General features: G+C 42.8%; 5 protein-coding genes and 1 long non-coding RNA gene across 9 annotated transcripts in view; 2 read left to right on the top strand and 4 right to left on the bottom strand.

Annotated features, from left to right (window-relative positions):
- Nucleotides 1–2,929: 2,929 nt before the first annotated feature.
- Nucleotides 2,930–8,402, bottom strand: gal3st4 (galactose-3-O-sulfotransferase 4). Of its 3 annotated transcripts, none has more exons than XM_019877489.1 (4): nt 7,921–8,402; nt 4,963–5,079; nt 4,320–4,620; nt 2,930–4,172 (listed from the first exon to the last, which is right to left on the bottom strand). In XM_019877489.1, exons 2-4 carry the CDS (start codon nt 5,076–5,078, stop codon nt 3,096–3,098), a joined length of 1,494 nt encoding a protein of 497 aa, XP_019733048.1. In that variant the 5' UTR covers nt 5,079; nt 7,921–8,402; the 3' UTR covers nt 2,930–3,095. The 3 variants fall into 3 exon arrangements, with proteins under 3 accessions (XP_019733048.1, XP_019733046.1, XP_019733047.1); XM_019877487.1 differs by lacking the exon at nt 7,921–8,402 and adding an exon at nt 6,091–6,401; XM_019877488.1 differs by lacking the exon at nt 7,921–8,402 and adding an exon at nt 6,091–6,400 and having other exon boundaries at nt 4,320–4,617.
- Nucleotides 8,403–8,962: 560 nt separating this feature from the next.
- tm4sf21b (transmembrane 4 L six family member 21b) lies at nt 8,963–12,601 on the bottom strand. Its single transcript, XM_019877429.1, has 5 exons — nt 12,321–12,601; nt 10,860–10,925; nt 10,623–10,774; nt 9,800–9,986; nt 8,963–9,166 (listed from the first exon to the last, which is right to left on the bottom strand). Exons 1-5 carry the CDS (start codon nt 12,510–12,512, stop codon nt 9,164–9,166), a joined length of 600 nt encoding a protein of 199 aa, XP_019732988.1. The 5' UTR covers nt 12,513–12,601; the 3' UTR covers nt 8,963–9,163.
- Nucleotides 12,602–14,341: 1,740 nt separating this feature from the next.
- Nucleotides 14,342–17,242, bottom strand: mblac1 (metallo-beta-lactamase domain containing 1). Of its 2 annotated transcripts, none has more exons than XM_019877532.1 (2): nt 15,321–15,798; nt 14,342–14,750 (listed from the first exon to the last, which is right to left on the bottom strand). In XM_019877532.1, the coding sequence occupies exons 1-2, from the start codon at nt 15,729–15,731 to the stop codon at nt 14,508–14,510; spliced, it is 654 nt and encodes a 217-aa protein (XP_019733091.1). In that variant the 5' UTR covers nt 15,732–15,798; the 3' UTR covers nt 14,342–14,507. The 2 variants fall into 2 exon arrangements, 1 of the variants encoding a protein (XP_019733091.1); XR_002169164.1 differs by lacking the exon at nt 15,321–15,798 and adding an exon at nt 16,610–17,242 and having other exon boundaries at nt 14,637–14,750.
- Nucleotides 17,243–17,426: 184 nt separating this feature from the next.
- On the top strand, nt 17,427–20,194 carry LOC109520365 (mannose-P-dolichol utilization defect 1 protein-like). The gene is made up of 7 exons (XM_019877531.1): nt 17,427–17,593; nt 17,854–17,919; nt 17,996–18,128; nt 18,205–18,290; nt 18,579–18,697; nt 19,439–19,549; nt 19,869–20,194. The coding sequence occupies exons 1-7, from the start codon at nt 17,467–17,469 to the stop codon at nt 20,004–20,006; spliced, it is 780 nt and encodes a 259-aa protein (XP_019733090.1). The 5' UTR covers nt 17,427–17,466; the 3' UTR covers nt 20,007–20,194.
- A 1,338-nt stretch (nt 20,195–21,532) lies between these two features.
- LOC109520300 (mannose-P-dolichol utilization defect 1 protein-like) lies at nt 21,533–25,608 on the top strand. The gene is made up of 7 exons (XM_019877425.1): nt 21,533–21,818; nt 22,425–22,490; nt 22,699–22,831; nt 22,918–23,003; nt 23,675–23,793; nt 23,885–23,995; nt 24,544–25,608. Exons 1-7 carry the CDS (start codon nt 21,692–21,694, stop codon nt 24,679–24,681), a joined length of 780 nt encoding a protein of 259 aa, XP_019732984.1. The 5' UTR covers nt 21,533–21,691; the 3' UTR covers nt 24,682–25,608.
- The window catches only part of LOC109520301 (uncharacterized), a 3,753-nt gene continuing 1,413 nt past the window's right edge, over nt 24,850–27,189 (bottom strand). Inside the window, exons 2-4 of the long non-coding RNA XR_002169144.1 lie at nt 26,939–27,019; nt 26,753–26,857; nt 24,850–24,920 (exon numbers count right to left, since the gene is read on the bottom strand). This is a non-coding gene — a long non-coding RNA (uncharacterized LOC109520301). The remainder of the gene's footprint in view (nt 24,921–26,752; nt 26,858–26,938; nt 27,020–27,189) is intronic.

Here is a 27,189-nt window from a genome sequence, read left to right as displayed (position 1 = left end):
ACCTTGGCTTGGAGTGTGTTGACCGGGAGCTTGTCGAGAGTAACTGTAAGACGGAAGGAAATCTGTTCTTCTGACAACTGAGTCGACTGCAGGACAAGCATGGCACAAGATGTCATCCTTGAATTTAAGTGCTGTACCATAATGCCTTAGCATGTGAGCAAGGAGAGCCACAGTGACCAGCGCACTTTCACTGTTTATCAAATGGGAGGAACAGGCAACTGAGAACACTTGCAAGGAGCAGCTATGAGCAAAGACTCACAGGTAGGCCACGCCCCATAAAGGTACACAGTCAACACAAATACTACTTTACTTACAGTAGTTACATTTTCTAAGTTCTATCGTTCAAGGGTGCCACCAAATGGAAGAAAATAGAACTTTTGGGGTGGGGGGGAGTTACCTTGACCGGTTCCATCCTATGACGTGCATTGTTGTGGTTCAGAATCGGGCAGCACTCTATGAACTTCCGGTTTGCGTTGGCACTTCTTCGGTGGTCCTCATAAGAAATGTCAGCCTGGTCCTCCTCCGCTTCTGTTTCTTCTTCTACGCTGTTATTCAAGTCTAGCCGACTGTCGCCGAGCTGAGCACCAACGGTCGCCACAGCGAACAAGTCTCCCATTGGCTTTGCCTTTAACAAACGACCTTTACGCAGCACTACAAGAAAATGGACAGTCTCCCCGAGGTAAAAGTGCGTTCTCTGCTCAAGAGCCTCGCAGTCCACCGGGTCCGCCGCTTCCCCCGCGGCGGGAAAATACACAGTGTGTTCAAACAGCGACTCCATGGCCAGCGAAAAAGTTGCGCTCACCAACCATATGTTGCCATGTAAACAAACAAGGGAATGAGGACGTTGTCAAAGGCGGACACACGACCAAGACGTGCGTCCCGAAAATGTCGCGCTGCATAGAAACAAAGCAAAAAGTCCACAGCGAGTTCGCATTTGATGGTAATTTGTAGATAAAAAAAACAGCAGAGTGGTTAATCGATACGGCTTTGGAGCGGCTGAAGTTTGTACGAGACCAAAGTAATCGATCGACGAGAGTAGACGAGCTGATTGCTCGACGCTGGTTATACCACTGTAGATCATAAAAATAAAACGGAAGATATATATACTTTTTTTTACAAATACAATATTGCACAAATTAGGTGTTGGTCATAGAGTAACAATTGGACAAAAAACAAGGACCTAAATTTTAAAATATTGTTTAAGCATTAGCATTTTACATTTTACTCTTCATATTACGTTTTTTTTCTTATAACATTTGTGTTACTTCATATGTCTCATGTAATATATGTGTGTGTGTGTGTGTATATATATATTTTTTTTCCTTGAAACGTTGCCCATTTACTGTGATCAAGATATAATAAAAATAAGAATTACTACTATATTGTCGAAACCTGTACACATTAACCAAACTAAAAATCACTTTTGTTGGTTCCTTATTGTTACTTTTTGGAGCGATATGTCCACGTAGCACAGAAAAAGCAAACTCCGATCCCTGGTGTCTGTCTGTGTGACTTTTTATTTCATGGACTTAAACACTGAAGTTATTGTCAACTTGAATATTCAGAGTCCGGTGACAAATTATCAATGGACGCATTGTTGGGTCCGGCAAACCATGCGGAGGTACAAAAAAAAGAGAGAGGTTGAGACAGAGAGAGAGAGAGAGAGAGAGAGAGACAGAGAGACGGAGAGAGAGAAAAGACAAGCATCACATGATCTGGCTTCTCTGCTGGCAAAGAATTCCTCAAACAGTGGCCACAGATGTTTATTTAGTGCAGAGTACTGGGTGCTTATTGGAGAGAAGGCCTTCATTCGTACCAAAGCATTTTAGAATATTTAACATCAGACTGTATAAATAAATACTCAACAATAAAATATGTCTACTTTCATAAATAATTAAAGAGGCTGATTATTTGTTCGTGGCATGAATTGAGGCACGGCGTTTAAAAACCAGGCGGCCGCTATTTGAGGAAATTTGGTATACATCTCTGGATAGGATTCCTAAAAATGAATTTAGTGGGCAATTGAACAAAATGCTTCATCTGCCTTATTGTTGTCACAATTTCCCAAATAAAAGCATCAAGTTTCTTCAAATAATCCCACAAAGGATGTAAATGTTCCAGTTGTTCGCCTTGCTTCACGGGTGCTACAGTCTTGCAGCCATTGTTGTGCAACACATGAAATACTTCATTCCACAAAGTACCTTTCAAAATAATACTCCAAGTACCTTTTCAAACATGTATAAATACACCAAGGTGACAGTAACGGGAATACAGCGGAACCATTTTCGTCCAACAAAAGTATTGGCCTGGCCTGCACCAGGACGAAAAGAGTCCAAAAATTACTCGGAAAAAGTTGACCATTTTGGGGAGAAAGCTGCAATATATTCCCAAATTAAAATATTTGCATGTGGTGAATTTTGTCTCGTAATATTGTTTCCCTCAATCGCTGGCTTTTTTTTTTCCTCCAACTAGGACACCTATGTTCCAATCACATTGACTTGTAAAATGATAAATTTGCGCTGTTAGGATTTTATTTCTGCAACACTGCAGTGTTTTCTGTTAATGTCACATCTTTCCACTTTTCACAAAGATTTGATTGTTGCAAAACAATAATAAAAAAAAAATCTACATCTAATCTAATATTAGAATTTTATCCCTGTCACATTGACACCGGATAAGTTATTTTATCGAATATAGTTGGCAATTTTATGACCTTGTTTTACTCATAACATGTTTTTATTTGCATAAAATACAAATTTACTTAAAACTACAATTTTTTTTTTCTGGTAACTTTATGACTGTTTTCTTGCAATACTGCGACTTTAATCGTCGAAAATCATAGCTTTGTCTGTTGACTTTTCTTCTTTTTTTTCCCGCAAAATGACTTTTTTTTTTCCTGTGGCACTACAAGTTTATTAACGTTTTTCTCAGGACTTGCAATATCTTTTTTTTTTCTTTTTTGTGCGTGGCCCGAATGCACTCATCCGTAGGCTCTTTCATTGAAGTCAACGGTCTCGCCGTCGGAAGCGCCCAGAAGCAAAAAAAAGCTGGAAAGTGGAAGTACGATGAAAGTTTTTAGTTCAAGGAGAGTTCACTTAAACCGCTGGCCGCTTCCTCGTCCTTGCGGTGGACTCGTTGCGGTTGCGGCTAAGTAAGCGACTTCCGTCCCAGTCCCGCGGCCCCTCTTCCCCTGTCCTCCCTCCCGGGTCCCGACCCTTCTCCCCTGTCCTGGATGGGTCTAGTTTGAAAAAAGACCTATCAGAGGCTAACTTTGGGCTTTGCAGCCCCGGCAGGGCTTGCGGCGACTGCGCCCGCGGAAACTGTTTGGCGTCCAGCGTGTCTTTGTATTGGATCTCGGGGCGAATCATTCTCAGGCAGGACATCCTGGTGCCGTTGTCCAGCCCCGGCTGCAGCTCGTAGCCCAGAATTTTCACCAAGCCGCTCTGGAAGGGCCTGATGGTTTTGTCTCGGATGCGGTGGGCCTCCACGGGCTTCCCGCCGTCCCGGAGGCAGGCCCCGGCGAGGGCCTCGCGCCGGCTCCGCAGGAGAGCCACTTCCCGCTCCATCCGGGCAGCGCCGAACGCGGCCACTTCACGCCAGAAGGTCCGGTTGAAAGCTTGATACAAGTGCCAGTCCAAGGCGTTCCATTGGCGCAGCTTCTCCCGCTGTTCCTCCGTGAGGAACAGATTGGGTGGCGCTTTGGCGGGCAAGCGCCCGCCTCGAACTTTGCCCACCCATCCGTCGGTCAAAGCGGCGCCGGCGCCGCCGTCCGGTTTCTGCTGCCGCGCGTTGAGGCTGAAGGACACGACGGCGTCCAGAGGCCAGCACAGGGCGTGCCGCAGCAGGATCATAGACTGGTCGAAGAACTCGGACACCAGGACCAGCTTGAAGGTCTGGCGCACCACGGCCTCGCCGTGCCGCGCCAGAACCGCCGAGAAGTTGGCGTTGTGGTCCATGCCGAAGTCGAACCACAGCAAGTTGCGGGCGTAGTGGTTGTTGCGGGCGCGCGGGTCGTAGTACTTGCCGGGATCGTCCGCAAAGTCGCCCAAGCCTTTAGCTTTCCGGAACGCGGGTGCCACTTCTTTGTAATAAGCGAAGGAGGACTCGGCCAGAGCGACGGGGTCCCTGATGATGGAGAAGTAGAAGGTGTCCGCAGGCATCACCTTCTCCACCTAAAAGACCACCAAAGACGGCCACCGGTGACTTGCAATCAGACCAAACAAGCGCTTGAAGCCATCAAAATGACAACTTTTTGCTTGGGATGGCAGGACTTTTTTTTTTCGTGCATTTAATTTTCTCCCATCCTGTCACCCACTCACCTCAGCTTTATTAAATCTCATGTGATTGCCCATGATGTGGAACTCGACAACTCGAGGGCCCCGGTAGCCCTTGACCCTGTGGGCACTGAAGGGCAGCGGGTAGCCCAGCTGGTAGCCCAGCGGAAGGGCGAAGCGGAGGCCGCGCTCCTCCCCGAAACGGTAGAGCATGTTGAGCACAGTGCTGCTGGCCGTCTTGTGGGTCTTGAGGAACATGATGTGGGTGTGGGGCCGACACGGCCCCAGGGACGGACCCTGGGCGTCAGGGGATGAGAAGATGGAGCGAGCGGCCGGCTGGACGCTGCTTTTGGAGACACAAATGAATGAGGAAGAAAACACTTTTGTTGTTAGCTGTCCCCCACCCCGTCCCCCATTTTTCCTCCGCGTCGTATTACAATTTGGTTTCTTCAACGGTGTGACTTTCTCACATACTATAGCCAATTTATTTTTGGGGTAATGATACAAGAACTTTGTGGCCTCAAAACTGCAGATTTTTGCCGGTGAGATTTTGTTCCCGCCACGAGTTTTTGTCACAGCTTTTTTCCCCCAACCGCGTTACAACTTTTATCTCAAAATCTCAACTTTATTCCTTCCGGCGACGTTACGATGGCTAGCTAAAAAAAAGAGAGAGAAAATCCACAATTACCTTTTGCTGAAGATAATTCCCAGCAGTTGTCCAGCGAAAGCGATGGCCACGAAGAGCAGCAGAGCTTTCCACATCCAAAGCGGCCCCAGCCGGCCGCACACCAGCCCTCGCAGCATCCTGCCGGATGTACGGAATCAACCCGATGAGTGGACGAGACATTTGTAGCCAGAGCCGCAAAAAAACTTGTCCCCAATGCACTCAGGTTCCATCTCAAATGATGGACGATTTTTTTTTCTTATAACATTGGGACTTTTTTTTTTCTTGTCTACAGCATTACTCTCGTAGCATTGCGACTTTTGCACAATTCCGACTTCCCCCCTCCCCCATGATATTTCTTTATTGTCATAACATTGCAGCCTCTTTCCTTTCAACCAGACGATCTTTTTTTCTGCAACATCACAAAATTCTCACCACGCTGCTCCTTTTTTTCTTGTTTACCTTCCATTTTTATTTTGCACCATATTACAACCGTATTCTTGAAACTTTGCGATTTTTTGAACAACCTGACTATTTTTACACAGTATTCTCAAGGACATTTTTCCAAAATTGCACGTTTTTCCTCATCAAAAATGGGATTTTGTTTCAAACGTTACAATTTATTGATTAGAGCAATCCTGGTTTGTCACATTGCATTCATCCTTCCTGGCATTCTAACCATTTTGTCGGACGATGGATGTTTGCCCCCCCCCCCCCCCCCCCGCGATTTTACGTCTTTACTCCAGTGAGATTGCGACTTTTTTTTTTTTCTTGTAACTTGACTCGCATAGCTTTCTGATCATTTTCTCGCAGCATTGCCAACGGTTTTCTCGAGAGAGAAAAAAATCAACAGATGCAACAAATATGACAGGACTCTTGAAAATATCTGCCGTGGACCGGATTTCAAAACGGAGCGAGCCGTTCTTTGCCCCCCTTCGTTTTAAAGCGAAAAATGGGAAAGAAATGAAGAAGGAGAAAGGCCTTTGCGTGAGAAGGAGGGGGAAGGAGCCCCCGCACCCCACCCCCGCTATCTCTGCGTTTATTCCCCTACGCAATCCCTGCATCGCAATTTCGCCGTTTTTTTTTCTCAATCTGCACCGTTTTTACACCCCCCGCTACCCCTCCGGCTCCCCTGCAGAAAGCGAACGCTACCTGGCTCTCCGTTTGAAAAGCATCGGTGTGTCCCCGGACCGGTATCGGCGGCGGTGTTCGTGTGTAGCCGCCGGGAGCTCGGAACATCTCGCTGCGGGGATGAGGCGAACCGGGCCGGGGCTGGGGTTCGGATAGGGAGCGGGGTCCGAAAGACGTCTCGGGCGTTTGGCTTTTTATCTCCTCGAGCTGCCTAATTGTGCACGCAAGGGGATAGATGAGCTGGCGGCGCGCGAGCGAGACAAAAGATGCCCATGACTTCCGCTCACTTAGAAAAATAAAAGGGGCGACTGTGAGAAACACGTCCGGTGACTTCCAAAATAAAACCAATAAGTCTGTGGCCAGTTGAAATTTTTCTTTTGGTAAGCATGTATAATTTTATAACTTCCTCTTCAGATGCATATTTTAAAGGAAATGTATTTAATTTCGACAAACAAACAATTGTGAGATTTTTTTTTTACATTTGTAATGATAACAATCTATTGTTTTTGCATTATTTTTCATTTCATTTAATTGTATTGATTAACTAATTCTTTTTTCGGATTTATTTCGAATCACCCTGGTCCCACACACACACACACACACACACACACACACACACACACACACACACACACACACACACACACTTTCCCATCTCTTGACTGTTTATCAGCATTGATAGGAGAGATTATTACAGCCCCGGAAAAAATTAAGAGACCACCATTTTTTTTCTTCAATTTCTCATTGATGGTGATGTCTGTGGTCGACTGTTCAGTCAATAAACAAGCTGTTTACATAGATTGGATCGATTAGTTCAGCATCGGATGGGTGATTGGTTTTATCTTTTTTATTTATTTTTATTTTATTTTTACTCGCTGGTTGTTGATCGGCCCCAAAATCCGGATTGTGTAAAGCCTGTTTTTTGTTTTGATTTTTTTTTTTTTTTTTGCAAATGTACACAAATTTTTTTCTTCCATATCACCTTAGGTGCTCCATAATTATTCAAAAACATACATTTAAAAGGCTTTTTAAAAAAGTGTAAAGGTGTACATAAAATTATAACGTTTTCCTCGTAACATTATGCATGCCCCCTACCCCCACCAAAAAAAAGTCACTTGTAAAATAGTTGCTTTTTGCTTTGAGACCTCATGGAATTGCTGCAACTTTTCTGACTTTGAGTGCTTAATTTTGGAACATTTTGGCTTGTTCATATTATGCAAGTGCATACTATACCGGAGCAGTATTAACCTGTGTCCATTCAATCTGTGTTTCCCTGCGCAGGATCAGTCAAACAAGATTACTCCCGACTGTTGTGCCAAATGCCTCCACCCTAAGCTGATAAGTGGGGAATTAGAACTGGCCTTAAAGCAAGACGCGTGTATATACAAGAAGCAACAAGACCAACATTTCCTTCACGGAGCCCCAGGCTTCCCCCACATTTCAACATGCCTGTACTTGCCCCCGCCCCAAAAAAGTAAGTAACACAAAACACTTGAAAGTAGGAGCCTATTAAAATTAATTGCTTGCATTTTCTCACACCATTGCGGTTGAAATTTCCCCTGATGGGCGCTTTGATAATGAAGGCAGCATTTACAATGTTATATTAAACGCTATTGAGCACTATTATTAGGACATAAAGTTGCAAAAATCACATCCCTCAACCCCCAAAAAGTCAGACTAGAAATTTCTCATACAATTCTAGCCCAATTGTTCCCTCCAAAAAATTGCGTGAAGTTTTACCAGACCGCAAGCGCTGCTCTTAAACCCAACCGCTACAGTGGGCCAAACCCCTCCCCCAAAAGTCTTCTTTCGACTTGAAATTTCACACACAACCGTGCCCCAGTTACTCACCTGCTCTTGGAATATTTTGCTGACGTGGACCGCGGGGAAGATAAATCCGTTCCTCCTCATCTGCCCAAGGCAACCAGTTGAAGTTCATCTCCAGAAACGCACAAAACAAATATTTTGCTGCACCGTGTTAGCGGCTAAAAATCGACGTTTATTCCCCGTGGAGTCCCCAGGCAAGACTCGAAACCTGACTGCAGGGCTTCCATAACACCCAAACAACATGCCCCCTCTGTCCTCTTAATCCAGCCTGTCGTAGACTAAATAAAACCTCGGAGGAAGTGTGAGAAATCACAGAGAAGTCGTAAATGCTCATAATCATTCAGAATTTTTTTATACAGCTCTTGTGTTGGATGTGTGTAGTAGAAATGTAGACTATTATTATACGGAAATGCATTACTAACTGAGAAGTGTCGATTATGGAAACAAGTTGTCTCCCGGGTGAACAAAATGCCCTTCTGCTTGTCTGTACTTTTGAGAGAGAATTTCTCACTCACAATTCCTCAACCAAAATAAATATGACCTCCCACAGGTGGGGCGGGGTGGGGGGAGTTTACAATGTTATGATCTAAAAAAAAAAAAAAAAAAAGGCAGAACAACTTGAAATTGATATACTTTAATTTTACAGTTACAAAGGCTAAAAAAATTGAAATCGCTCACCACAAAAGTGGTTTCAGATTGAAATCCTTGTTGCCTTCCTTCCATCATCCTCCCGTTCTTCCCCCTTGCTTACTCCTCCTTACTTCCTTTCTTCCAGTCATACTATTTTTCCCTTCCTTCTTTGTCTCCCAGCATCAACAGCAGCTCATTTTCCTTCATCCCATCTCCTTTTCCTTCATAAGCTCCTCATTTCCATCCTTCCTTCCTTCCTTCCTGAAAGAAGAGATTTTAAAAATGTTGCCCCCTTCCCTGCAGTATTTTCTGTGTCATACGTCAACCCGCTGTGTTCATTGTAAGCTTTATTACAAAATATGTTTAAACATGTACACACACACACACACACACACACACACACACACACACACACACACACACACACACACACAGAAATAAAGCACAGCCATTATGAGTGTTGTCAGTCATGGGAAGCAGAGAAAGGAATCACATCATGGAGTAATGGGAAGGCCTACACGGTGTACAAAGAATTTCCCAAACTGTCTATTTGCATTTGCACACTGGAGCTGAAGTCGATCCGCTCCGATGATCTTGATGCGGGTCGTCTCGTCATTGAGTGTCTGCCTTGCCTGGCTTACTGTTGAAAGAATGCGTGTAGACATGTTGGTTATTACCGTCATACTGTACATTGCAGTCGGCGACATTTCATGACGTATTGCAGTTGTGATTTCAGTTGCTGTATCCTGATATCGTTGTCAAGATGTAATGGTAGCATAATAGATTTTAGTCTAATTCTCATATTGATGTCATCATCCCGTGTTTTTTTTTTCCCTCCGGTTATTTCAAGTATTGCATAAACGCGGTATCGTGTTACCGTTGGCAAAATATTGTAATAGATATGATGTGTCTATAAAAGTTTCCAGATATTGTCGGCAAAGTATCATACTATCATTTTACAAGTTAGCATATCGTGATATCAGTATTGGAAAAATGCCATACTATCACACTAGAAGCAATTTGATCATTTCTTATCTCAAATAAGTGTCACATACAAAGTCTTCTTCTCGTGCATTAATGATCATGTAAGCACAGTATCATGATACCGACAGTAAAATAGACTGTGATACAGTACTAGTGTGTTATTGTGCACTTCCCACCCCGATTTGTAATCAATACACCACAGTGTGTCTTATCACCACCATTTCAAATCCTCCATGAATGCATTACGCTTAGTATGAAAGGGTGCCGAAAAGGGAGCCCTGGCCCCTACCTCTTTTCCGGAACAGGTGCCGCAGATGCATCCGAAAAGCCCGTTGATCATTTGAATGAGACAGAGGATCAGTTCAAGGCAGGCTGCCACCAAAAGCGTGGAGAACAACCCCACGTTGAATTCAACCACATCCTTGGGGAGGATGCACCAATTCCACATGTGCTTTTCTGTCAGGTAGCTCCCAGTGCTGCAAGGACCATTAACAGAGAATTGCGCGACGTCATCTTCTGGAGCTAGTGTATCGTAGCACCTAGGGATTCAAGTGACCTGACTTCATATTTACTTGTACGATCTTTTTTTTTTTTTTTTTTTTTGTTTGGAGACAGATAGCGAAGCCCCGCCCCCAGGCCATAAAAGCTTAAAGTTGTTTACTGACACTCCCTGTTGAAGTTTACTCTCAAAATAATCTAAACAAACTTGCCTTTGCAAACTTAACGCTAACACGCAATTTGGAACACCACAGACATGCTAACAATTAGCATTGGTAGTCGGCGTCTTTGAACACAAATCAAAAACACGAATGCAGACAAAAGGGCAATACGTACTTTCTTTATCATGCGCAAAAACCCGCCCAAAAATCCCGACTGGTATTACTGCAACTAACTGAGGAGTTGTGACCATCTTCTCCGTCTCACTGAACTGTATGTCTGTAATATACTGCCCTGAATTCGCCAAGGGAGTCGCCATGAATGAGTCATAATGCTCCAATCTTTTAATTCTTTAAAATCCACTTCATGTTTTTCAGATAGATTTAAAAAATATATAGAATCATTATTATTATTATAGAACAATTCCTCTGCAAAATATCGAACATCCGGATTACCTGTTTGCAAAAGGAACCCCCCATTTGGGGAAGGGATTTTGCATATTGCTCCAGTAGCACAGCGGCCCGTTGGCAAGGCCGAGGGCAGCCACGCTCAGGCTGTACACGGCCCCCGCCACACCGGCGGCCGCGAAGCCGATGGACAGAAACATCTGTGCGGCGGGACATTGTGTCAGAAGCTTACAAGCTTTTTTCTTGGGTTTTATGGGGCCGAAAAAAAAGTTTATTTGCACTCACCCCACAACGGTTGGCGCAGCATTTGCCAGAACTGGTCAGGTGAATGTGGATGGCGGGGATGAGGACCTTTCAGACAGAAGCATCAAGACATGACATGTGGTATTTAAACAAAAAAAAAAGATAGAATTTTGTTTAAGGGTCAATCTCAAAAACACATGTAGGATGATACAGATAATTTGCCACTTTGGTTCAAAGCACCCATTTTGAGTTGCCTCAAAGCCAAACCTAGTTCAGAGCCAGTTTTCTATACCAATGTGAAATTGAAGAAGCACAAAAAAAAAAAGGCCATCAGACCCACAAAAAAAGTCCATGATCCCATAGCAGAAAAACAGGAAGTCGGCCATTTTGGTTCAAAGCAGCCATTTTAGGATCATTTTCACGGTTTCTCCCGATGCCTCAAAGACCAACTTGATGAGTTTGTCCGATTACTACCACATTGGAATCACGTATACTTGACATATCCATCCATTATCTGATCCGCTTATCCTCACCAGGGTCGCGGGGCGTGCTGGGGCCTATCCCAGCTGTTTTTGGGCAGTAGGTGGGGAACCCCCTGAACTGGTTGCCAGCCAATCGAAGGGAGAGACGAACAACCATTCACGGTCACAATCACACCTAGGGACAATTTAGAGTGTTCCGTTAACCTGCCATGCATGCTTTTGGAATGTGGGAGAAAACCGGAGTACCCGGAGAAAACCCACGCAGGCATGGTGAGAACATGCAAACTCCACACTGAAAGGCCGGAGTCGGAATCGAACCGTGGACCTCTGCACTGTGAGGCAGGCTTGCTAACCAATCCTCTACCGTGCCACCCTACTAGACAAATGGGCAACAATAAAGGGAGTTTTCAACTTTTCATGCAGACCTCACCTTGTTTTTTCCAGAAAAGTGCTTTCTTTGTAATTGAGTATTAGTAAAACACAAAATGTTATCGGTTTTAATTTTTTATTTTTATTTTTGGAAGACAGCATTGTGTTGCTCGCAAGTGCGCAACATATGATTGACACGTCATAAATCATGCATTATGTCTGATAGTTTTTTTTTTCAGGCACGGTGTTTTCTTGCAGATTAAATTAGAGGCACAAGATTGGGCCAGAGATGACTGATTTTTTTTTCCACTGATAATATTTTTCATGACTGTCAATTCATGACAAAAAGTGATTTAAAAAAAATGTCTAAACTGTCCTTTTAAATTGCGGGTTTTTTTTTTGGGGGGGGGCATTGCATGTGAGTGTTGGCGAAGTTTAACGATTCGACCAAATGATGAAAATTCAACCTTCAAAGCACCTTTTAGTTAGCAACACGGCATTTAATAGCCATGCGTATCGTGAGCAGAGCCCCAAATGAGTCTCAAGAACCCATGCAGGGAAAACACACAGGAAGTCTGCCATTTTGGTCCGAAGCGGCCATTTGAGGGTCATTTCTCATGTTTCAATGGCTCCCAAAATTTGAACGACTCACCATGATGCCTCCTCCGATCACTCCTCCCATGTATTTCACCTCCTCAGTGATCCGGGGGTGTCCCTCCCGATCCTCGGCCGCATACTTGGTCTGGAGGTCGGGGAAGAAGAGCACGATGTTGCAGATGATGGAGACCAATGCCAGGATGTAGAGGGGCACGGCGATGAACTTGGAGCACGCTCCCGTACACATGTTTGCAGGTGAAAGCACAAAATAACACAGAGGGAATTCCTCTTTCAGATATATGACTATATATATGATTAGCGCTACAGTGTGTGTCATGCAAAAAGGTGGACCGATCAGCGATAAGCGCACGCCGCCTGATTAGACATTTTATGACCTGGACTTTATGGCATGGGAGTGTGTATCGACAGTGTTTCCATGAGGGCCATAAAAGTCAGCTTTGTTTGCTTTGCGCCTTTTTCTTTTCCAATAATATGTTACAAAGACAAAAGGTTGAGTAGTAGAAGATTTTTTTTAAAAAATGAAGGTGTCATTTATTCAGAGAATAAATTGGGCATGTCAAGAAAAAAATCTATCTGAAAATTATTTTTAATGCTTGATATTTAAAAGGGAATTCTTTGAAGAAAAAAGGTGTATTACACTTTAAGAAATTAAGGTCATAATTGCTCTAAAAATAAGTAGATCGTTTAATTTAAAAATATATATATTAAAAACAACGCCCATCCCAGATAAGGGGAAGAAAATGGCTGGATGGTTGCATGATTTTAAAAAAGTCGGAAGTCATTACAAAAATGAAGTCATAATTTCATTAAAAAAAAAAAAATCTGCAAAATGTTGTTTCTCAAAAGGTCTATTTCTTTTAGGCATTTAGATTGATGAAAGATTTTTTTTTTAAGATTCTCGACAACTGAGAAATGAAATTATATTTCAAAAGTTTACAAATAGATTTTACCAAAATTAAGTTGTGGTTATTACAGAAATTATTTATGTTTTTTAAAAAAAAAAAGTATTACAAGAATGACAATCCAAAGCATACCACATCAAAATGTAAATCCTTTTGGAACCACCCGTGCTTTGAATAGTTTCACGGCATTGCGCAATATGCAAAAGCTGCATATCTAAGTTGCCATAGAGTCGGTGGGAGTCGGGGCGGGGGAGGGGGGCTGCATGCATGCGTGTGTTGTAATTTGATGGTCTTATCAGTGAATTATGGTGCGATTGAGATCTTTAGGGCGTGTCAACGTCCATACCTGACGGTTGAAACACACATAGACTGAGGTTATTAATCTCAGTGATGTAAACAGCGCTCAGTGCCTGGTACTACCACTCTGAATGATTTGGTTGGGAGGTGTGGGGGGGGTAATAACATGATGATGTCATAGGGAGGAGTTTGCCAAATGACAGATTGACAAAATCATTTTTGCCAGAGTTGACAAAAGAATGTTATAGAAATAAAGATGCCATGTTTAGAAGGGAAAAAAAGTCATAAGATTTTAAAAAATGTTTTCATTCATAGCTGGACTGTTCAGGTTGTCTGAGAAAACTTTGCGCTAGCTCAGAGAGCTCTTGCTTAGCTAGCAAAAGTCGTAACTGTTTCACTCTCAAAGAGAATAATACGGGATTATTGTAGTCATTTTAAAAGGTAAAATCAGTGACTATTATGAGGGTAATTGTACAGCAGTTAGTTTTAAGATGACAAATTATAACAAGGCATAAACCTTTTATGATTTTTTTTCCCTCTGAAAATTGCAAATTTGCGATATTTGTATTTCGTTTTTGCAAATCACAAGTTAATTTTTAAAAAATTACATTTTATCCCTTCATGAGGAAAAATCTGAATTTACAGTGTAGAAAGTTTTTACAATTATTCCTCATACAAATTATGAGTTTTTATGCGGTGGCAGTATGTTTTCACAATAATTTGCACTTTTATCTCAGGCATCGGATCAATTTTTTCCTTCCAAATATTCCATGTGAATTACTCCAATTTCATTCGTGTAAATAACTCGTAAATGACACTGTTTTAGACATTACTTCTTTTTGCAATTACATCATAATGAGGACATCCAAATATTTTATTACAACAATTTATTGATTAATTAATTCCACATGGAGCAAATATACAAGGAAGCAGTCCGAACAAAAGTCTTCTATTTTCACTTGTAATACTTTTCATATTGCAATGTGTATCGTCAAGTCAATCCAAGCTCCCGACTCCTGGTTTCAGGACTTTCGAAGGACCCGAAACGGGAGGCCGTGACCCGGTATGATGACGTCAGCCGTGCGGAGCGCCTGTTGGCGGCTCGTCTCCTGCGCGGCAGGGTTCAGGCTTAAGTCCCGCCACGTGTCGTCATCGGCGCAGCAGTCGAATAGGTCCCCAGCCACCAGAATCGTACCCACCGATGTTCCCTTCACCTGGACGCTCACATCCTGGCCGCTGTGGCCTGGACTGGGAACCACACACACCTGGAACACAGACACAGGTGAGAAGTTTCGTGGTTGTATTGAATAGTAACATCACAAGATGAAAATGTTAAATCTAAAAAAAAAAAATGTACATGACGATTGCGGCAATCTGAATCACTCGACGAATAGTACCACACAGGAGCCGTCACATCCCAGCCGCCTGGGCCACACCTCTCGAAGGCACACATACACTCCTATGATTTACAGAGGTGTGCGATTAACAACATTTTGCTGGTCCATTATTCATCATCCGGGAGCGGCCTAGGCACTCGCCCATCATCGTAAATCCGTAATTTTTTCGAGCCGTGCCAAACTGTAAACGTCAGTTGGTTAGTCCGTCATGTTATTTTAACCACGCTTCCATCTTCCTCTAGTATTCAAAGCTACTTTCTTTCCCCTTGGCTCATTCATATACCCTGACTATACTAACAGTTAACGCATGATTCCAACACGCTTTATTGTCTTTTGGGTGTATAGTCACCTACTGTACATACATCGTCAATGCAATCTACTCAAACAAGCAGACCGTAAAAAACGGATGAATGCATAAATAAATTGAACGTCTCTTACGTGCTGGTCTACGACGTGCGCGTGCCCCTGTGCCATCTTATTGGGCCGATATATGTCTCCTCGGCTGAGGTCATACCCCACGATGACCACAGCAGACGGGAAAAGATTAAGGTTCCCCACGTGGTCAGAATGGCCGTGAGTCCCTACGACCAAGTGAATGTCCCCGGGCTCCAGGCCCTTTTTCCGGAGACTCTCTACGAGAAAGTCCCTGCTCCAAGGCCCGCCGGTGTCTACCAGAATGTTGTTGCCATCTCCCGTAACGAGCGTGACGGTTCCGTCGGCTCGAAATGTTCCATCGGGCTGCGGGTCGTAGTAGCCCACTTTCAGTACCGACACCGAGTATGGATGGCCGGGAAAGTCCAGCTGAGTTTCACGTAAAAGGATCTTTTGGAAGTCAACAGAGAAAGCCATTCACTTCACTCGGCTGCGCCGTCCATGACGTCATGACTGTCGCATAATTAAGACGTACGGTGACGAATTACGGAATAGAGATGGGACAAATGAATATATATTGATTCAACACTAGATATTGATTAAACAAACAAAATAAAAACAAAGCACTTTGTCCATCCGAGTTGTGATACGTTGCGCTTAAAGATAGTTTTGAGACACACCTCGTCGATTGGTTTTCCTCTGCCGCCATCTGGCGGAACAGAGATGCCATTGCCGCAGTGACAAGTTGAACATGGTTGAGGGCCAAGACTTCGGGGAGGAAAAGCGTGATTTTATCACAGTTGTTTTCGATGTATATCACGAGAACAAAGTATAGATTTTATCAAAGTTGTTGTCAATGTATATCACGAGAACAAAGTCAAATTGTCGTAATATTCTGTGTATAATACTCGAATAAGTCGTTCCTGTAAAAGTTGTCTCGTCATGATGAGAGACAAATTTAGTAAGTGATGTATGATGCGGCCTTGTCTTCATATTTGCACTATTTTTGAACTTTTTTTTTTCCTCTGATATTAATGATAATCTTACAATTGTTTAACCTATTTTTCCTGGTCACACTGCTCCTGTATTCATGACATTTGTGCTGTTCTCCGATTTACCGGAAATATTTTTTAAAAATACATATGTTAAAAAAAAAAAAAATACAATGCGTATTAACTTCTGACATTTTTTGTCATTACACCCCCTCCAATAAGAATATGTAATTTGAAGATGATAAATAATTAATTTGGGTTAAAACATATAGTACCACTAAAAGGATCGCCCGTTGTAAATTACATTTGCTGAGTTTACAAACTTTATAGTAGTACGGAAAGAAACAACAAAACAAGACTCACTTTTTAAAAACTAACAGACAAGCCACATATGCTTCGTGTTTCCATGGAAATGCAGGTTGAAGATCTTTTTGTGGGGGTTTGTCAAGATAGCGTTTCCACGTTGGCCCTTCAAGTCTTGTCAAGATTTAGAAAGAAGCTGCTTGAGACGTTTTGGTGTAATCCTTGAAGTCCGTTTGGATGCTAAGCATGGAGCAGACCTGTTTGAATTTGCATCGAAGTTTCGCCATATCCTCCTGCAGTTTTGCGGATTTGGGGTCATCACAGTTGCAATTCTGGATCAAATACTGAAAAGATTCAAGGGCTTTGACACGTTTTCGGAGTTTGGGGTCTGGTCCATGCTGAAGAAGACATTTCCATGTAACGACAAATCCGTGATAAAAGGAAATCTCCGTGGACAGTTTAGCCCCGTGAGAGGCTCCATGTTTGCGGCCAGTCTGCAGACCTTGGTAGGTCCCTTTCTCGAAGCCTTCTTGGTAGCCCTCCCCACGGAATTTTTCATCCGCCATGAGAATACAATCAAACATATCGTTGTCGTCGGTCTCCAATGCCATTTTTGACGTCAGATCGTTTTCAAACTGCTCGTAATCGTTGAGGAGTTCGGCGCGTGAGTGACGTAATCAAAAGGCGACTATGCAATTTTTCGCTAACGTGTGAAAATAGAAACTCGTCCTTTGGTAAAAAAATAATTTGAGCGATTTTTCTAAACAATTATTTTGTTAATGCTTACCGGAATTATCTTCATAAAAATATACGTTGGTCCGAAATTTTGTTCCCCACAGAATCATTGCTTGGTTTGGTAAAAGACGGACTCTTTAAGCTGTAGCACATGCCACGTCACGTGACTTGACCGCTGTACAATGGCGGAACAAGTCGTTATTGAGAAAGCGTCCTCTTTTATGGACCCCTTTAAAGGCGTCTTGTTGACATATTTGATACCAGAATCGTGCTACGATGAGCTTTTTCTCAATTTCAATTTCCTACACGGTGAGTGTCATGTATTGAGTGTTATTTCATCCCTAACACAGGCGCTAGTTTGGGTTACCCGAAGCCCAAATGAACTTGCAGAGGGATAATGGAGAACTAAAGATATTACACGCTCCTTTGGTGACATTGTCCTTCGGATGGCACACTGTATATGTTCTGTGAATTCTTTTGCTGTCATTTGAAATGCCTTTCCCAGCAGCATTAACCTTGCCTCGAATATTGAAAACTCTCTCTTATTTTGTTCAAAATTTGTGTTTCAGTACCATGTTTGAAGATTTTACTCAGCAAAGGCCTGGGGATCGCCATCATCCTGGGATCGATGATGGGTAAAGCACCTTTTATATACCTCCGTGCAAATGATAACACAATGTTTTAAATACTAAGTACTTGTTGTGTTCCCAGTGAAGCTGCCTCAGATCCTGAAGATGATGGGCGCAAAGAGCGGCGAGGGCCTGAGCTTCCAGTCGGTGCTCCTTGAGCTGCTGGCTATCACGGGAACGATGGCCTACAGCATCGCCAACAAGTTCCCCTTCAGGTGGGACCTCGCTCAGGCCATACGTTCACCGAGCCGCGGATTGTTTAAGGAGACGTTGTTTGATGCGTTATGTCAGCGCTTGGGGCGAGGTGCTCTTCCTCATGCTGCAGACAGTCACCATCGGCTTCCTCATTCAGCACTACGGAGGGAGGAGCGGCAGAGGTGAGACAAGAAGCAAGTCGAGATTTTTGGGGTAGGGGGGTTTGAAGCGCAGAGGAATTCAAATGTCTGAAACGTTACATGGTAGGCCATGCTTTTGTTTTTTTTTAAAGAAAATCAATCGAAAATTTAGAAATGCAAGAATGGTCGCCTTTGGATAATGAAGTCCAAAGTCCTACTATTCCAAAAAAAGCTAGAAAAGTATTTCCAGAAAAAGTGGCAATTTTAAGAGAGCAAAGGCTGAGGGGAGCGGGGGGAAAAAAAGCTGTAACGACAAATTGTTTTTGGCAGGTTTCCTTTTTCTGATCGTATACTTTGGTCTGCTGGTCGTCGTGCTGTCTCCGGTCACCCCTATGTCGGTGGTAACCACCTTGCAGGCCTTCAACTTGCCTGCCGTCATCGTCAGCAGGGTAGGCACGGTGAAACCTACGGCAACAAGAATGTTTTTTTCAGGAGCTATTTTTGTATCTTATATATATATATATATATATATCTCATTCTATTTGTTTATTTATTTATTATACATCACAGTGAATTGTTGCAGTTAGCTGTCAGCAATTTGCGCTGATGGCAGTTCATTTTGTTAGAGGCTGTTGAGAGAGAAAAAAAAGTGGTCATACTTGGATTGTAAAGATGAATCTTTTGAATAGATTTATAATTCTTTGAGAGGTTTAAAATACTTTGAATAGAAATCAATTAAAACTTAGTGTACCGTATTTTCTGCACTATAAGGCACTTCGGAAGGCGCAATGAGTGGCCAATTGTAAAACTGTTTTCATATATCGGGCGCACCGTATTATGAGGCGCATAGAATAGAAGCTACAATAGTGGCTGCGGTTATGTTATGTGTCCACTCGATGGAGCTACGCTAAAACGAATACAATACAATACAGCATTATTTCTTTAGCACCTTCCCAACCGCTGCAGCTGTAACCAAGCGCTTTACAGAGCGTTTAAAACGTCCAAGAAATCAGAATCTTGATCCATATATATATAAGGCGCATCGGATTATAAGGCGCACTGTTGGCTTTTGAGAAAATTGAATGCTTTTAGGTGCGCCTTATAGTGCGGAAAATACGGTATTTGAAATAAAAGTCAGATGGTGGTTATCTTGAGTTTTACTCTCGCATGTGTTTTTGGGTGTCTTGCAGCTGATTCAGGCAGCCACTAACTTCCGCAATGGACACACGGGCCAGTTGTCTGCCATTTCTGTCTTTCTGTTGTTTGCTGGGTCGCTGGCACGCATCTTCACGTCACTCCAGGTAGCGGCCATTTTATTTGGAACGCGCTACACTGCCGCTGTTGGTGATTTGAGTCGAAATATTCTGACGATACACCACAAAGAATTTTTTTTAAAAAGTAATTTTATCAGAATAAAGTCAGAATTAACAAAAAAAAAAAAAAATTATAAGAAGGTCAGAATGATATGAAAGAAATGTGTATTTTCATGAGACTAAAGAAATATTTTTGTGTGTTTCAAAAAGGTGTCATATTCATTATCAGACATGGAGTCCTTTCTACTTTGTTGCATTTTTATTCTTCTTCCCAGCGATGACCTTGTCTTGTTACACGTGTCCGCAGGAAACGGGCGACGCGCTGATGGCCTTCACCTACGTTATCTCCTCGGCCTGCAACGGCATCATCGCCCTGCAGGTCCTCTACTACTGGAATAGCTCGGCAGAGCGCAAGAAGAAGAAAAAGAAGAAGAAGCGAGAGTAGGCAAAAGAATTCCTCCACAACCGCAGAGCAACTCTCACCCTCAAAGGTATTTGGGGGAAACTTGACGAGAAACAGAGCATGCCCAAAACGAACAACAACAAAAAGATGAAAACCACAAAATGACATTCCTCGAGTTGAAAAAGAATTCCGAATGTGATCATAAATAAAACTGTACAAATCCAGACTGATTTGATGTCTCTGTTGGTCAATTCCTTCAGTCAGTTCGAACGTTTTTGGAAGCGGCACGTGTTCCTCTACTGCGTGTGTTTTGTGTACCTTGCACATTGGCCCTGCTAAACCAATCCCTTATCTGTGTGTGTGTGTGTGTGTGTGTGTGTGTGTGTGTGTGTGTGTGTCTCAAGTAGGGTGGAGTTTTATGAACATGTCTTGATAACCTGAAAAAAACTGTAAACATACACTTCTTGCCCCCCACCCCTTTCAAAAAAATTGTAATATGATTATTTGAGTGACTACAAATCCGAGACAAATGCAACAATAAGATATGATTACAAGGAGGAAAAAAAAGTCATGTTAGTTTGAACACACACCATTAAAATTTGACATCATTCGAGGCGATGAAATGATGCCAAATGTTTGAGGACGCCGTATATGTCATTTTCATAAGAACAAAGGATGTTCAGTCTACAATGCAAAAGGATTACATAATGTGTACTAATTTGAGTATTTGTGTCAGTCTTAAGTTTTGTCCATTGTGATCATTGTCAAAAATATTGTCCCCCAATTAAAAAAAAATAGTTTGAAGTGGTGACTATCATCTGTACTAATTGGTGTATTATACAATCATTTTTCAAAAATATGTTAAACATCTTACTCAGTCAAATTTTTATGGAAAATGTTTTTTATTGTCAAACCAATTTAGGGAGAAATAGTGTTTTATGTTTATTGTATAAAGTAGATTTTTAATTCATATTTCCAAGACGAGATCCTTCTCATAGTTACCAAATAGAATATCTCATTTATTGTAGTTTTTTTTTCGAAATAAAAAAATACTTATTCTTCTCATATACAAAGCCTTGTTATGACCGAGACAGGTATTCTCCACGAGTACCGTATTTTCCGCACTACAAAGGCGCACCTAAAAGCATTCACTTTTCTCAAAAGCCGACAGTGCGCCTTAGAATCCGATGCGCTTTATATGTGGATCAATATTCTGATATCTTGGACGTGGCATTTTAAATGTTCTGTGAAGCGCTTTGTTACAGCTGCAGCGGTTGTGAATCCCTATATAAATAAAGCTGGATTGTATTGTATTCCCGTTAGTGTAGCTCCATCTAGTGGATGCCTAATGCAACTGCAGCCACTCTTGTAGCCTCTATTTGATGCACCTTATAATGCGGTGCGCCCTAAATATTACAATAGTTTTAAAATAGGACATTCTTTCCAGGTGCACCTCTTACTCTGAAGTGCCTTATTGTGTGGAAAATATGGTAAATTGTTGTAATTTTTATTGTATTGTATTAATTTACAATACAAAACCACTTCCAAATACAAATAATTGCAATTGGAAGTGGTTGAATTTTCAAAGCAATGGAAATTTCCATACAAATACAGTGGAGGTAGTAATTGCATGTTGACTCTTTACAATGTAACTTAAGCTCCAATGAGCATGTGAGTGATAAAGTCGCCTGAACTTTGAAATGTTCGATCCTTGAAACCGAAGAGAAATGGCGGAGGTCACCCTTTTGCATAAAGGGACTTCTTGGCTGGATCCTTTTGAGGGGCTTTTGTTGGAGTATTCGCTGCCGCAGTTATGCTCCGACGCTTTTTTCTTGCGCTTCGACTTTACGGACGGTGAGTACGTGCTCCTCGACTCAGACTTCCGTACGGCGCGAGGGTGCGTTCACAAGACGGCAAGCGGCACATCGGCAACGGGAATGTGCTTGGTGTAATGATTGATGCGCCACACCGGCTCGATGACTGCATCGGGATTTTCTGCGAGCATCAGCAAATCTGATTGAATGCCTTTTTTATAAAACAACTTGAAACAAATTGAATGCCCACGTTCTACCGCATGTACACATGAGCTATCATCAGGAGTGTCTGAATAAAATACACCTCAAGCCTCAAGAGAATCTGACTTTGAGTCACTGCAAGTGACAAGACGGGCATCCATTGGCTCTGAAAGGGGTCTGGGAGTGCCCATGTACTGTCGAGCCCTTTGAGAGCTGTTGCAACTTAGCGCCGTGCTAACTGCTAACTAGCAGCCTACAAAGGGTGTTTGAATTGAATTAATGTTTCTGCACAAAGTATTTTATACTTTTGAATGTCATATAAGGCCTTCATTTTTTTCTTGCAAAATCTAATGACTTTTGATGAACCCCTCTGCCCGAGGAAGGTCTGAGCCGGACTCCCTCCCCATATATGAAGTGCAAAAATGTGTGGGTCTTTCTCTTTCAGGGCCATGTCTGAAGATTCTGCTCAGCAAATGCCTGGGTACCGTCATCATCCTGGGATCAATGTTTGGTATGAGACTGCTTCACTTCTTTTTGCTCTTTAAAGCAGGGCGGGTAATTTTTGTGCGCCCTGGGCCACATTTGAGTTTTAACTCAGGCAAGGTAAATGTGCCAAGTAATTAATTTCATAGATAAATGCATTCTGAGTTTTTTTTTTTTTTTATTTAATCAATATTGAATAATTGATTTCGTTGATCATTTGACGGTGTGTCATCCAGTGAAGCTGCCTCAGATCGTGAAGCTGATGGGCGCCAAGAGCGCCGCGGGCGTGAGCTTCCTCTCGCTGCTCGGTGAGCTGCTCGCCATCACGGGTTCGCTGGCCTACAGCGTGGCCCACAGCTTCCCGTTCAGGTGAGGCCCACGACGGCATCGCGACAGAGCTCGATTTTCCCCGCTGGAAATCGATTCACCTGTGCGCCTCGCGTGCGTTTCGGCAGCGCTTGGGGCGAGGCGCTCTTCGTCATGCTACAGACGATCATCATCGGCTTTCTCATTCAACATTACGGAGGGAGAACCTGCCGAGGTGAGACTCAGTCAACTAAGAACTTGGAAGATGATTTTTCTCTTTCTTATACAGTGGAACCGGTGGGTGGTTGAGTGGAAGAGATGTCATGTATTTTGAACGTCCGACCGACCTACCAACGCGCTAACTAATTTAATTTCGTCCAGTCTCGTCTCGTCAACGAAATCTCCCATTCGTCACGTCATATTGTAGTTATCAAAGAGCCACGTTTTGCTTCGTCATCATCTCGGTCTCGCCATGAAAAAAATTCATGAAAATAACGAAATAATTTCGTCATCGGTGACGAAAAATAACTCCTGTGAAGTGGTAATTTCATTGGTCAAACGTGACGAGCCTAAGGGGAAACCTATTGATGGCATGAAGCGTGTCAATAAAAAAATATCAGTAAACACATGAAAAGCACCCAAAGTTCAAAAAGTGGGGGGGGAAAGGAGTAGATTATAGTAATTTAATGTAAAATAAAAAGGCAAATATGACAGTATTTATACATTTTGATTTTTGCTCGAAAATGTTCTTTTACTTATAATAAACAAATTATCCATATGTCTTTCTAGGGTTCTCAGTCTTTCAATCCATCAACCTTCCTGTCATAGTTCAGTCTCCGTTTCACGATCGAAATTGAAAATGGTGCTCTGCTGCCCTCTGTTGGTCACCCCCCATATTGTGTTCAGGCGTACTGTTTGTGCTACTCTACTTCGGTGTGCTGGCGTTCCTGCTGTCTCCACTGGCCCCCGCGTCCCTGCTCACCGCCATGCAGGCCTCCAACATGCCCGCCATTATCGTCAGCAGGGTCGAGCAAAACATTCCTCAAATAGTCACCTGTTGTACTTTTTAATTTCGTTTTTTTTTTTTTAATCAGTGGTCGATAATCATGTCTGCAGGTGATTCAGGCGGCCACCAACTTTTGCAACGGACACACGGGCCAGTTGTCGGCTCTTACTGTCATCGTTTTGTTTGCTGGCTCACTCTCACGCATCTTCACCTCAGTGCAGGTACACGCAACAAAAAACAGGGCAGTGTAAAACCGGCTGCAAGCACAACCAAGCCATGTCTTCCAACTAGTGGTGAATGGGTGTATTACAACTTAAAACTACACAGTTGAACGCCAAAAGCAAAAATGCACGTCTAACTGATGCCCATTGAAATACATTGGATTTTTTTTGACTCAATAGAGCCCCAAAGTTCTGTATTTGAGCTAATTTCGTATTAATATATGCAGAGATGACAATTCTTCCCAGTTTGGCAGTACTGTATTTTCTTATGTGTACCCTGTTACATTTACCATTTGATCAATGAAAACCATAGAAGAAGAAAATCAATCAAACCAATACTTTTGATTAAAGTTGAATTATCTTTTTCCCAATACATCGCTACAATTAATGAATCACAATAATAATAGTTTACACAATTTACATTTGTTTTTATTGCCTTTGCCACGGTTTGGGTTGATAGTGCCAGTCTTAGCCTGTAACCGATAACCGATAATTTGTCTCCTCGAAGGATTTCTTTTGTTTTTGAATCGCAACCCTTGCATCCTCAGGAAACGGGCGACACCCTGCTGGTGGTCACCTACGTGGTGTCGGTGGCCTGCAACGGCCTGGTCGTCGTGCAGGTGCTCTACTACTGGAAGGCCACCAAAAAGTTCCTACAAGACCAACGGGAGCTTACGCAGCCGTAGATGCTGTCCTGCTCCCGAGTGATCAACACGTTCCCTGGAAAAATTTGATATCCGTACGAAGGTCTTTGGACGCTTTTTATCTGGAGTCTTGGATCCTTCAACTTTGTCAGTCGCGGCCTGTACAAATTGCGCCGGCATCCTTTCCTCCGGTCGGGCACGCGGCACTATGCGGTGCAGATAATCAGCTTGGTGGACTCGCTGCGGAGGTCACGGATGCCGTCTTGCAGCTGACCTAAGGACTTAACGACAGCACGGACAAGTACTTGAAGGACTCTCAGAACGCCAAGAGAGCTTTCAAGAAGAAAGTGGCGGCTCGTATTAAAAGAGGCGGCCAGTGCGCTCATTGACGAAGTGGTGGAGTTTCACGGCATCAGAGAGGAGCTCCCGAAGGCCACTGAGAACTTTTAAACGCGTGTGTCAAGGATGAATACAAGAGCCATGTACAGTCTACTAATTAGTCGTTTCTGAATCAACATTTTGTTCATGAGAAAGTTTTCCCGATTACATAAAGATGCTCTGTTCATACTTGTTGGAGACAATCCTTCTCTTGTTGAACTGAAGACGTACAGTATATCCAGCAAAGGACTGCACGGCAACAAAAATTGCCCCCCCCCCCAAAAAAAAAAAAAATCACGCATCACGAGTTAGTCAGTTGGCAGTTGTCTTTTGAACATGTAACACCAGAAATAAGGTCATACAATGGGCAGACAAAGAATGGTAAAAAACAAGCACGTTGAGACCAAAAACTGAAAAAATGACCATGCATAGTAATACATTTTTCAAAAAAATGATTGTCGAGTAATAAGGCTGTTAAGATAAAAAATGATTTGAAAAGGACCTCAAAGGCATCTTTTGTATTTACGTAAAGGTGTTTAAAAAGAGAGATGGGCGTGCAGAGGGTGGGGCCATTGGGGCGGGGCCCTGGGCATCCACCTGAGAGGAGGGGGGGCATTCACAGCACCCTGAATGCGTATTTACGGGCATGCGGATGGGATTGAGGGGCATCCATTGGGGAAAACTCGTAGCCGCCGCAGCCCCCACAGGGTTTCAAATTGGGGGTTTTAACTGAGATTAGGGTTTCAAAGTAGGATTTTAAACTGGGGTTAGGGTTTCAAACTGGGGTTTGAAACAAGGGTTAGGGTATCAAGCTGTGGGTTGGGTTTGAAATTAGGGTTAGGGTTTGAAATTAGAGTTTTAACTAGGGGTGCCTTTTGAATTTGGCTTTCAACCTCCAGTTAGGGTTTCAGATTTGGGTTAGGGTTTTACATAAGGGTTTCCATCGAGGGTTCAAATTTGGGTTTTAAGATAAATTCGGGTTTCAAACTAGGGCGAGGATTTCAAATTTGTCTTTTAAACTAGGGTTAAGGTTTCAAAGAAGGGTTTTAAACCAGGATTGGGGATTGAAATTAGGGTTTCAACTAGGGTTAGGTTTAAAATCAGGGTCAGGGTTATTGGGTTTCAAATTTCGTTTTACAATTCGAGTGATGGTTTTCAATTAGGTTTTAACACAAAATTAGGGTTCCAAAATTGGATTATGATTTCAAATTAAGGTTTTCAGCAAGGGTTTGAATTCAAATTAGGGTTTCAAAATAGGATTATGATTTCAAATTAGGGTTTAAAATTATGGTTCAGGTTTCACGCTAGGGTTAGCGTTTCAAATTTGGCTTTCAAACTAGGATTTAAAACTCGGGTTTGGGTTTTGGATTCGGGGTCGGGTTTTATTTTATTTGTTTTACTATAATTTTTAAAAAATAACTTTTGACGTCTCTATTCTTATTTATAACATATTTGTTGAGTGCAAGAAAAAAAAAGGTCTTTCAGCCTTGCGTAATAAAGTAAAGTACAAGTTCCAAACGACCGTTCCACCTTCCTTCGGCCGAACAACCACACAGCTAAATGATCAAACGGAACCCTGAATGCTCACGTCTGAGATGAACTGACAAATAAAAAGGACACTTTCCCACAGTACTTATTTGGTAATTTGTTTCCTGCCCTTTTTTTTTTTTTTTTTTTTTTTTAACATTCACTTTTATTTTATGTTATGTTGTTACTTTTTGCAAACTATAATTACCTTGCCAGGGACTACTGAGAGCTAACATGAAGAAAACTCAGCAACCACCTGGGCGGCAGCAGTGGCGGCAACGGCGGTGGCGGTATCTGCGGCGGCATCGGCGCTCTGGAAGGCAAACAGAAACAACCCAAAAGACCCAATTGAACACAGAACACCATGTGTGTGTGTGTGTGTGCGTGTGTGTACCAGAGCAGTCAAGCAAGCAGGAAACTTCACACTCAACGCTTGCGACCGTCGACGTGTTTTGGTGCCTGCGCAAGTCGTTTCCTGTACAAAAGAAGCAGGCCATCCTTTCCATCCCATAGATTGGATGTACAATACCACCTGCGACTATTTGGCAATCTTGATTATTACTTACTAAAATGTGTACAACTACAGTTCAGCGCGCGGACACGCGCGCACACACACACACGCACACACACGCACACACACACACA

The sequence above is a fragment of the Hippocampus comes genome, unplaced genomic scaffold, assembly GCF_001891065.2.
Source record: "Hippocampus comes isolate QL1 unplaced genomic scaffold, H_comes_QL1_v1.1 scaffold143, whole genome shotgun sequence".
NCBI lineage: Eukaryota > Metazoa > Chordata > Actinopteri > Syngnathiformes > Syngnathidae > Hippocampus > Hippocampus comes.
The sequence above is the reverse complement of the archived record's forward strand: the minus strand, read 5'-3'. Positions and strand labels throughout refer to the sequence as shown.